Raw genomic sequence first — 11,332 nt, 5'->3', positions numbered from 1 at the left:
CAGGGGAGGCTGGGTCACCCCACGTGGGTGGAAGGGAGCCGAGGCTTCCCTTCCTCGCGCACCTCTGGGGGGGCGGGGAGTAGCGGGACGGTGCGCCTGCTCTCGAGCGCACATTTGAGGGACGGGGATACGAAAGGGGCGGAGCCGTCATGCACACCAGCGTAGGGGAGCGGATAGGGCGGCGGGCTAGGGCTCTGGGGGGGGGGCCCGAGCTGGTGAAAGCCGCTCCTTAAATATCTCCTGCCTGGACAGCCCTCTTGGGGCTCGCTCCGACTTAACGTCACACAAATAGACTCCCCGTCTAAGGGCCAGCCCAATGGGAACCGTTCTGAAAGCTTGCTGCAAAAAAAGGGGGGTTGGGTAAAAAAAAGGCAGAGTCTACAATTTGCTGGGGCTTTTGCAAGAGCCCCCTCCACAATAAAAAAACCACATGCATTCATGAAGATCCCCTCCTGATTACATCGCTCCATCTTTTTACTTTCTTCCGCGACAAAAGGCGAGCCCTGCTTGTTGACAGGTGAGGTTTCTCACCCCAGAAAGAGAAACCTTTGGGCCGCCTTCTGCAGGCGGGCGCACCCACGGGCGCAGGGATGAAGAGGATAGGTCCCCTCAGAGGTGCCCCGCATGCTTTGCCCCGAGCTGCCCGGGCCTCGGTTCCCAGGGGACGGGAAGGCGCGCGGCTGACCTTCCTTCCTCCCCCCCTCCCGCTCCTTCTCCTTCTTCCGGACCAGCGGATGGGCGCGGCGTCGGCGCCGGGGAGGGGAGGCGGGCCGTCGTCTTCTCGCCCGGCGGAGCCACCGAGGGCAGGAGCAGCAGCATGGCGGGGAGGCGGGTGGCGCTTATCCTGGCCGGCTGCGGCGTTTTCGACGGGAGCGAGATCCACGAGGCCTCGGCGGTGCTCGTTCACCTCAGCCGAGCGGGAGCCGAGGTGAGGCCGCCGCGGCTGTCCTGCGTGTCTCGCCCGTCGGAAGGCGTGACGGCGGCCTCCCCGCCTCTGCCATCCCCGTCGCGTTGGGGGCGCGGAACCCCCGGTTCCCTTTGCCAGCCCGGAGTTTACTCGGGAGCAACTCACGCGGAGCCCTTTCGTCTCCGCTCGGGTGGCCTCCTCTCCCCCCCCCCCCGTTTTGTTCAAGGCAGATTAGACTTCAGAAGGAGGTGCTCCGCGATTCGGATTGGGTTGGAAGCGGAGGCGTTTCCTGCCCTGTGGCTGTGGCTGGTCGCGCCCGGGGGGGGGGGAGCCTCGGGCCTTCCAGGCGTCTTGGACTACAAGGCTCGTAATCCCCTGGCCCTGCTAGTTGGGTCTTTTGGGTCCTGAAGTACAAGGGAGCCAGCGATTCTCCAACTCTCGCTAGCGTGTTTCCCCCGCAAAAAAAGAAGCAGGGTTTATGGTGATCTGAAGCAGTAAGAAAACTACGATGTGCTACACTTTCAAGGAAATGTATCGTTTCTCGTTCTGCAGCCTTTAGATGAAACGATAGTTTGCATTAGGTTTACAATTGTAACTGATCTGCTTTGTAAATACAGTAGTTAAGATCATGGTTTGTTTGTTTGCGCTTCCCTTCGCAAAGCTTTCCAGCAGAAAATGTGTCTTTGTTACCATGTTAGAGCAAACAGCTGATTTCTGTGAACTTAGTGCTCTATAGAGCTATCCTTCCTTGATTTGGAAGCATTTTCTGGACTTTACTAGTAGAATTGGAAGAGGTAGCCCTGTTAGTTTGTGCAAGCATATCGGCCAAAGACAAAAACGTGGCACCTTAAAGACTGTTACACATTTAACCTTTCTTGGAACTTCTTCAGACATAGGAGGAATAAAGAGATCACACAGTAAAACATTATTGCTGAAGCCTAAGAGACCAGCTGCAATTATTTGTGACCTCTGTTTGGCATTCAGTTCTTTTGAAGTCTGGATTGATAAACATTCCAACAAGAAAATTTATCTTGTTTTGTGTGATTTCTAGTACAGTACGGTATTCATCTTACAGGGTGGTCAGTCAAACAAATGAGAATACTTCATTTGAAATAATATATATGCATAAACTGTAAGGACATCATTTGTTAATTTTAAAGGTCTTTTTTAATTGTCTTTTATGACCTTAGAATTCTGGGAAGTCTTTGATATTATATTCATGCTTGTGAAGTTTATCATGTGTTTGATTGATAGAGAGCTTGTTATATAACATCTTAAAATTCTGGCCTATTGAAAACTTCAAAAACTCTTGCTGATGAGAGCCATTGTAGTGTGGTGGACAGAATGTTGGACTTGGGTTCAAGAGACATGAGTAGAAATCCCTGCTCAGCCATAGAAGCTCATTGGGTGCAAGTGTTAATGGTAAACCACTCCTCAAGCATCTCAGAAACTCAAGGTCACTATAGGTTGGAAGTGATGACATGGAAAAACAACATAGAAATGACAAATGTAGTAGTTTGGATTCACTCAGTGCACTTCTTTGTCCTTTTTTGTTGTTTAGGTTAAGATATTTGCGCCAAATATTGAGCAAATGCACGTTGTTGATCATTTAAAAGGTAGTCCAAGTGAAGAGAAGAGAAATGTTTTAGTGGAAAGTGCCCGGCTTGCAAGAGGTAACATCCAGGATTTGGCAGACCTGAATGTTGGTGAATTTGATGCAGTCATTTTCCCAGGTGAGTTCTTGCACAAGTAATTAATCTTTGTTTGAGATGAAAAATTTGCACACACTGAACAAGCTCTGTGTTAAGGTAAAGGACATTAGCTTTCACTGCTGTCTCCCAATGCAACAGCACCTCCGAAAGCCTAGCATGTGTTCTCCAAATGCTCCTTATCTCCGTTACACCATTGCATGGATCCAGTAGCCATATTCCTTCAAGCTAGGAGGCACTGGATTACCCAGTCAAGCTGCTGTCCCCCCCACACACACACACACACAAACACACACAGAGGGTATGCAGGGTATGCTTAAAGTTACATTGCTGCTTGTTTGGTACTTTGCTAAGAGAATTGAGTAAACCTTTGCCCCTGTCTACAAGAATACTTTCTGCCCGGAAATAAAAGTTGCAATGTTACTTTGTTTCAGGACTAATTTCTCCTTAGCTCCCATCCTGCCCATTTTTTCTCCTGCCTCATTGTGATAGAATTGAGATACTCTTCTTACTGTCTTGATTTGAGATGGAGGACGGCAAAGTGCACATTTCAGGCCTGTGGGAGACACACAGATCCCCCTCATAGGCCTTGCGCAAATAATGCAAAAGCAAAACAGTTTTCCCAGAAGTGGCAGTTTTTGCTAAGAAGTGTCCACCTGAAATCCCAAAATACCTGAAGAGTCCATCTGATCACATTGAGTTTTGTCTTGTCACACCCACACCTTGCTATTTCAATACCTAATGCAGCCCACAGAGGGTGTTGTGGGAGTGAATGTAACCCATCAGGCCTTTCAGAGCCCCACTCCCTTTTAAAAGACACACACACATGCACACAAATACAGTTTTCTTTTATAAGACACTTAGGAAGAGCTTTGCCTAACTGAAAGTACAAATACAATCCGTTGCAGATTAATCGTCGCTATCTGGAAACATCGCAATGCGGGGGGGGAACTCACTGTTATAGTGCCGCCATTTTTGCCGCCTCGATAAGTGAGGAAATCGCGCGAAAATGGTTGCGGTGGCCATTTTGGAACCACCGATCAGCTGTTCCGCAAACATCGCAATGCGAAGATTGGTAAGCGAAACGCTTACCGATCATCGCAATGTGATGTTTAGGGTATTAAAACATCGCAATGCGATCGCATTAGCGATCCCAAAAAGTAGATCGCTATGCGGATTCATCGTTAAATGGTGCGCTCGTTATGCAAGGCACCACTGTACTTTAGGTAACAGTGAGAAGCTAAAAAACACAGTAAGACCACAATTTCACATTAGACAACTGTACAAGAATATTGTTTTCTCATCTTCTCTCTTTTCCAAAGCAAAGCGTGCTGCTTATATACCGCCCCATAGCACTTCAAGCACTCTCTGGGCGTATAAATTAATTATGCAGGCTACACATTGGCGTTGAGTATGTAGATGGGAGAGGAAGGAGCCTTGCATGAAGTGATACAAGGACTGTGCTTTATGTTAAGGGGGAAGCCATTTAGAGCATTTTTTTCTTTCTTTTCCCTTCAAGGGGGCTTTGGGGTGGCCAAGAACCTGTGCTCCTGGGCCGTGGAAGGAAAGAACTGCACTGTCAATGCACAGGTGAAGTCCACCCTTGAGGCTTTCCACAATGCAAAAAAACCCATTGGTCTGTGCTGTATTTCTCCTGTGCTGGCGGCAAAAGTCTTTCCAGGCTGTGAAGTCACCGTTGGCCAGAATAAAAACATAGATGGAAGGTAAGGGACATCTCATGATCTAGAATCTTAGGGAGAGTTGCTGTGTAGATATTTACTTGGGAGTAGTTTCCACTGAACTTCAGAGCAGAAGCAGGTAGATTTATGCTGTTAGGACAGCAGCCACAGAAAGCATGCTGCTCTCCAGTGTCTATCATACAGAGCTGCAGCCACTTCTCATTCCTTGTCAAATGTACTTGTGCAGGGGACAAATCATCATAGCACCTTTATTTTAAGATACAAACTTAAATTGTTGTCACTGTACCTGTCTACCCATTAGGAAAATATGAAAGATTTTTTTTCCTTTAGTGTAGGAAATGCTGAAGTACAAATGCTGAAGAATCCAGAGTACTTTGTTGTGTTGTGTAAAAGAGGAAATGCAGATTAGAAGCTTTAAAATTGATAGTAGACTTACTAACTGCAGCAAGAATGTGTGCCACTTGTCACTGGAAATCTGCAGAATTCCCCTCCCCACAACAGACTGTGCCTTGACTGAACTGTGTTATATGTAAAATAGCCTTGTTCTTAAGAATAAATTTGTAACTGAACCGTCTAACTCCAAGACAGAAGCGTTGATAGAAAAACAGTTGCGGATCAGACCAAAGACTTATCTAGTCCCACATTCTGTTCACACTATAGCCAGTCATTTGCTTAAGGGGAGCCCTCCCGTGGGACCTTAGTATCACTGTATCCCCTTCATCTCATGTTTTCCAGCATCTGCTTTCAGAGGCTTACTGTCTGTGATACTGGCATGAGTTGTAGTCATCTTGCCGAGTAGCTTTTTAGGCCTAAACTCTCTGAATTTATCTAATCCCTCTTTAAGACTGCCTAAGTGGGTGGCCATTGCTTCCTCTTGTGGCAACAAGTTCCACAGTGTGTTGTATGAAGGAACAGTTCCTTTTATCTGTCCTGAATCTCCTACCACTCAGTTTCAGTGGCAGACCTCAGCTTCTCATACTTCTCACTGCTTACATACAACCCCCCCAATCTCAAGCAACTACTGACACACAATGGTTTACAGAACATTGACCCTGAAGTGGAGACTAAACCCTGCTGCAAACCCAGATGCCAGTTCTGCTCTGCCCTCACATTTATTCCAGCAACATTATTACCGGACCTAACAGTTTCACAAACAACATCAATGGGTATTTTTAGCTGTTCCTCTGTCAGTGTTATCTATGCCCTCTTTTGCCAACAATGCCTTTCTGTACTTTACATAGGATAGACAGGCCAGTCTCTGTGCAAAAGAATTAATGGACACAAAATGGACATAAAGAAAGGCAATACACAGAAACCTGTTTCATATGATTTTAATTTACATGAACATCCTGTGCAAGTCTAAAAGTTGCCATTCTGGAGAAGACAAATTACAGGACAAGAATCCAGAGAGAGATAGCTGAGATAAAATATATACATATGTCTAAAACCCATCAATGGACTCAATTTATGCCAGGGTTTCAGAGGCCATTATCAAATGTAAATTATGTTGTGTGTGCTGAAATTCACAGCTGTATTCCCTTGCTATCTACAGTGCCCTCTCACAAGGCCCCTTGATGATTAGAGATACTTATTACCATGTTTCCCTGAAAATAAGTCAGGGTCTTATATTAAATTTTGTTTTAAAAAAATGCATTAGGCTTATTTTCAGGGGATGTTTTATTTTACAGTCATGTCATCTTCTGGTAGCTACACAACGGTGCACAGTGGTGGAGGGCTGGGTTTCACTTAATTAGGGCTTATTTTGGGGCTAGGGCTTATATTATGAGCATCCTGAAAAATCATACTAGGGCTTATTTTCAGGTTAGGTCTTATTTTTGGGGAAACGGTACCAGGGCTTGAACATTTTTAGAATGTCTCGCCAGTCAGTCAAAGATTTCACCAGTCAGCATAACTGGACTATAGCCTTAAACTAGGCGCTTGTTCACTTTTATTTCTACATAACAATGTGTAGAAACCCAAAATAAATATACCCTCAGACTTGGGTTGCTTTATTACCTGCTTGCCTGTGGGGTCATGAAGCTCGTATTTTGAATGCCTTTCTTTTGAATGTTTCCAGCAAAAATAAAACTGAAAGCAAAGGCCCGGTCTCTTAAAAATGCCCCGTGGCGCAGTGGTTAAACCGCTGTACTGCAGCCAAAACTGTGCTCACGACCTGGTGTTCAATCCCAGGTAGCTCAAGGTTGACTCAGCCTTCTATCCTTACAAGGTCGGTAAAATGAGTACCCAGCTCGCTGGGGGGGGGGGGAGCAATGTGTAGCCTGCATAATTAACTTGTAAACCTCCCAGAGAGTACTTGAAGCACTATGGGGTGGTATATAAGCAGCATGCTTTTTTGCTTTAACCCATATTCTCCAGCATGGGACTACTCTACATTCTCCTGCAGAGCTATACAGTGGTGCCTTGACTTACGAATGCCTTGACTTACAAACATTTTGAGTTACAAACTGCTCCGTTTGCAAAATTTTGCTTTAGCTTGTGAATGGAGCTTTGACTTACGAACAAAAAAATTCAGGAAAAGCGGGAAATGGACTTTGGACTGCCTGGTACTGCCTGGTACTGTAATTTTAAAATGTAAAAATTGGTTTAAAAGGTGCTTGGTTTGGTTTAAAGCTGCTTGGTTTTTAAGGTGTTCTGTTAAAAGGTGTTTGTTCCCTCCTATCCCTCCCTCCCTCCCTGCCCTTTTTTTAACCAAAGTACATCTTAGGTTAAAAGACGAAAAATTCTTCCCCCTAGTGGTAGAGGACAGATTAACTGGTTTTGCATTAGTTCCTATGGGAACTAATGCTTTGACTTACAAACCTTGCCTTGACACAAGAACAAAAACCAGCCAGAATGGATTAATCAGGTTTCAATGCATTCCTATGGAAAATGCTGCTTTGACTTACAAACTTTTTGACTTACGAACATCTTCTGGGACTGATTAAGTTCGTAAGTCAAGGCACCACTGTATATTATGTGCCACTCAAACTCTCTTCTTGCAAGAAGAGGGCTGTTTTCCCTTAACAGTCGGAGGGGGGAAGGGGAGGACTTCAGGATCAGAGAGAGAGAGAGACAGGCAGAAGGTAAGGATGTAAGGAGCTATGTCTCGTCAAGCAGCCTTTTTTCCCTCATAACAGTGGATGAGTGCATTTTTCAAGCCCTGTTTATTACCATATTGTTTCTGCTCATTATCTATAACCTGGAATTAATTTAGTCACTATCATTGTCATTGTTTACAAAACAATGCTTCCTGGGAGGGGACCTCAGTATCAACTGGTGTCTTAAAGATCATTGCCAGCTGTAGATGCTGCACTATCACCAAGTGCTCAGAAGAAAACAGTCTTTGTTAAAAATACAGTCTCTTCTGGCAATGGTTCCATGTATAAACGTATAAATATTTTCCATGCAGTCCCACTCTTGTGTCTGAAGAAGTGGATTTGTCCAGGAAAGCTCACATTAAAATGTAGCAGTTAGTCTTTAAGGTGTCACAACATTTTGGTCTTCTTTATTTTTTACTTTTGTTTTGTTTTTGCCTGATAGTCATCTTAGCGTTAATGTTGCTGGTATAGAACTAGTCAGAGCAGCCAAACATGATTTAGTGCAGCTGTGGGTAACTTATGGCTCTCTAGGTTTTTTTGGTCACCAAAATCTCAGCTCCAGACAGCAAGGCCGGGGGTCAGGGATAATGAGAGCTGTAGTCCAGCTTCTGAATGACCACAGGTATTCCACCCCAGTGTGGCACAAAGTTATTCATTCATTCATTCATTCATTCATTCATTCATTCATTCATTCATTCATTCATTCATTCATTCATTCATTCATTCAATTTATACCCCGCCTATCTGGTCAATTACAATTATGTTTCTGTTTAAATGTGAAGCTACAATGTGTGCTGAAAAGGTGCAGTGCCACAGATTTGCAATTCTTTACTTCGGCTGTTTTATAAAATTTATTTATCTATTTATTTAACTTAAATTGCTATTCACAGGATCATTTTAATGAGCTGAGTGACCACCTGAGCAGCAGCTAGCTCTAGCCTGCCTCTTTGAAAGCTGTGTTTAACAGCTGGGGATGGAATAAGGCTGAAAGGGCAAGTAACGTGTCTGGCTGTAACTCATAGTTCTTTCATTTTTCTTTGCAGATTTCCTGATGCTGAAACAGCATCTGCAATAGAGGAACTTGGATGCAAGCACATTTGTAAAGATGTGAATGAAGCCCATGTGGATTCTACCAACAAGATAGTCACTACTTGTGCGTTCATGTGCAAGGCTCCTTTGCATGAGATTTTTGATGGAATTGGAGCCATGGTCACTGAGGTTCTCAAACTTGCATAAATGAACAGCAGGAAGCCAGCAGGGAGCGGCTTGCTTATAAACTTAGTGTGGTTGAATTAATAGAACGTATTAATAAAAAGCTGAGTTTAGTGTCTTGCATGGCATTTTTCTCCTCCATTAAAATTCTCAGGAGGATGGGGAAATGTCCCCTGATACCAATAATGCAAGAATTTCTGTTGCCATAGGATCCCAAGCAACTTGTCAGTAACTGGTTTTATTGTAAGAACAGGTGGATAAAGACCTAGAGCCCTGTCTCTTCCGTGAAAGCTCACTGCTAGCTGCCCCCATGGCTACAGATTTTTCTATTGTCACCTGCACCTTCTTAACTTCAGTATTTACAACTAGTTGTTAGGAATTGGGTGGGTAGGTAGATGGGTTTTGACCCAAGGACATTCAGTTGCTAACTTCTGTTTGAAGCATTTTGGAATGGTTTGTTTCACCCCGCATGTAAAATACTTAAATGCTCATTACAAGATAGAGGCTCTCTCAAAGTAGTTTACAGTTAAAAGATATAAAACAAGAAATGTACAATAACATCAATCAAAATATTAGTACAGAGCATTTCTGTTTCATTACCAGAATGACAACATTGCCTCCTTTTTGGTGATGTGTAAGTGATCAGCTAGTATTCTGATTCTTCAAGCTCATTTTTAGAGCAGTCTGAGAAAGAATTAAATTCACTACCTGCAGAAGGGTATGCCGTAAGCTTGGAGTCACTGTGGAAAAGGACTTGCCTCTGATGCCCAACCCTCTGGAGGATATTAGTGGTGAGCAGGGCTTCTGCTGCTGATTTGGAGGTGTGGGTCTGTTCATGCACATGCAGTCATTTATTCAAATTATTTCATCCCAGGATGTTTTTATGTCAAAAGGTAAGAATCAACACTATAAAAGGGCCTAGAAGCCCTAGTGAGCTGTGTAGCTGATACAGAATTAACTTATATTGTGATTGCTTTAACCCCTGTGAATGAATGTGTGGATCCGTTCTGTATTAGCTGGAATTTCAAAACTGTTGTTAAAGACAACCCAAAACAGAGCATTTTTTTGAAAATCAGCAAGCAGTAGATGAATGTCACCTAAGAGGTAACTCCATGAATAATCCAAATCCACTTTGTAGACATTGCACATCATTCAGTACTGTGACCTGTAAAAATTATGGTAATTTGTCAAAATATTTCTTATTTTGTATAATTCTGCATTTTAAATACTTTGCATAATTCATATTCCCTTTGCTCATTATGGAAGGGGAAGCTGCTACACAGGGCACTGAGTGTCACCCTCAGTGACTGGAAATTTCAAACCTGCCCATGGTTTCTGAGACTGCAGAGGCTTTTCAAGCATGCATTTATAGACATAAACACTACAAACTTGCTTTCCAAAAAACAAACAAAAATGCCAGGTGAGATTTTCTGGCTGCTGTGTTTGGGATTTAGGGCCAAATTCCACCTCTTATATCTGCTTGCACAGAATGGATTGGTTAAGTTAACACTAGATATGAATGAATCCCAAACCGGAATTAAGATTGCCGGAAGAAATATCAACAACCTTCGATATGCTGATGATACCACTCTGATGGCAGAAAGTGAGGAGGAATTAAAGAACCTCTTAATGCGGGTGAAAGAGGAGAGGGCAAAAAATGGTCTGAAGCTCAACATCAAAACAACTAAGATCATGGCCACTGGTCCCATCACCTCCTGGGAGGAAGGCAGAGACATCACCTGGCTGACAAAGGTCCACATAGTCAAAGCTATGTTTTTTCCAGTAGCAAGGTATGGAAGTGAGAGCTGGACCATAAAGAAGGCTAACCCATGAAGAACTGATGCTTTTAAATTGTGGTGCTGGAGGAGACTCTTGGGCGTCGCCTGGATTGCAAAGAGAACAAACCTATCCATTCTAAAAGAAATCAACCTTGAGTGCTCACTGAAAGGACAGATCCTGAAGCTGAGGCTCCAATACTTTGGCCCAATACTCTTCATGAGAAGAGAAGACTCCCTGGAAAAGCCCCTGATGCTGGGAAAGTATGAGGGTAAGAGGAGAAGGGGACGACAGAGGATGAGATGGCTAGACAGTGTTGTTGAAGCTACCAACATGAATTTGACCAAACTCCGGGAGGCAGTGGAAGATAGGAGGGCCTGGTGCACTCTGGTCCATGGGGGTCACAAAGAGTTGGACATTAATGACTAAACAAGAACCACAATAAGTACCTAAAGCCGTTAATAGCTTTTGCATCGCCACCTAGGTATAGGAGGGGATTGCATCATCTGCATACAAAAGTACCGATATATTCCTGTCCTTTAGATGGGGTGGGAAAATCATGGGGCTGGATAGGGAGGATGCAGTATCATTTAGGTATCAATTAAACAGAAGGAGGGTTAATAAACATCCCTGATGCACTCCCTTATTTGCAGGGATTGGGTCTGAAAGATCGCCATCAGAAAGGACTCCTCATAGGGTGGTAATTCTCATGCAGTACAGTACTTGGATTCTCCTAAGCAACTATACAAGGATTCCAATTTGTTCTAAGGGCATGGTTGAGATACGGAGTAAAAGGCTATTTTAACATCTACAAAAGCCACAAAAAAGTGAATGATGTTGTTGGTGGGAAGATACGTATATTTCCCCACTAGATGTTGCAATATAACACAGTGGTCAATTGAGGACTTGCCAAAGCAGAATCCTGCTTGT

At 43.9% G+C, this 11,332-nt stretch overlaps 1 protein-coding gene across 3 annotated transcripts; it reads left to right on the top strand.

The window, feature by feature from the left end:
* The first annotated feature begins 425 nt into the window (after positions 1-425).
* Positions 426-9,868, top strand: LOC110073857 (glutamine amidotransferase-like class 1 domain-containing protein 3, mitochondrial). Of its 3 annotated transcripts, none has more exons than XM_072994718.2 (4): positions 426-517; positions 2,469-2,640; positions 4,136-4,340; positions 8,458-9,868. In XM_072994718.2, exons 2-4 carry the CDS (start codon positions 2,499-2,501, stop codon positions 8,648-8,650), a joined length of 540 nt encoding a protein of 179 aa, XP_072850819.2. In that variant the 5' UTR covers positions 426-517; positions 2,469-2,498; the 3' UTR covers positions 8,651-9,868. The 3 variants fall into 3 exon arrangements, with proteins under 3 accessions (XP_072850819.2, XP_020639172.3, XP_072850820.2); XM_020783513.3 differs by lacking the exon at positions 426-517 and adding an exon at positions 749-928; XM_072994719.2 differs by lacking the exon at positions 426-517 and adding an exon at positions 1,379-1,401.
* Positions 9,869-11,332: the final 1,464 nt, after the last annotated feature.

Source organism: Pogona vitticeps, chromosome 3 (assembly GCF_051106095.1).
Source record: "Pogona vitticeps strain Pit_001003342236 chromosome 3, PviZW2.1, whole genome shotgun sequence".
NCBI lineage: Eukaryota > Metazoa > Chordata > Lepidosauria > Squamata > Agamidae > Pogona > Pogona vitticeps.
This window is presented reverse-complemented; position numbering and strand designations above follow the sequence as displayed.

Excerpts from the sequence above, each read along its gene's own strand:
- LOC110073857 (XM_020783513.3), top strand. The coding sequence starts at position 818 with ATGGCGGGGAGGCGGGTGGCGCTTATCCTGGCCGGCTGCGGCGTTTTC. Across the intron at positions 929-2,468 it reads TCAGCCGAGCGGGAGCCGAG|GTTAAGATATTTGCGCCAAA; the intron begins GTGAGGCCGCCG and ends TTTGTTGTTTAG. Across the intron at positions 2,641-4,135 it reads TGATGCAGTCATTTTCCCAG|GGGGCTTTGGGGTGGCCAAG; the intron begins GTGAGTTCTTGC and ends TTTCCCTTCAAG.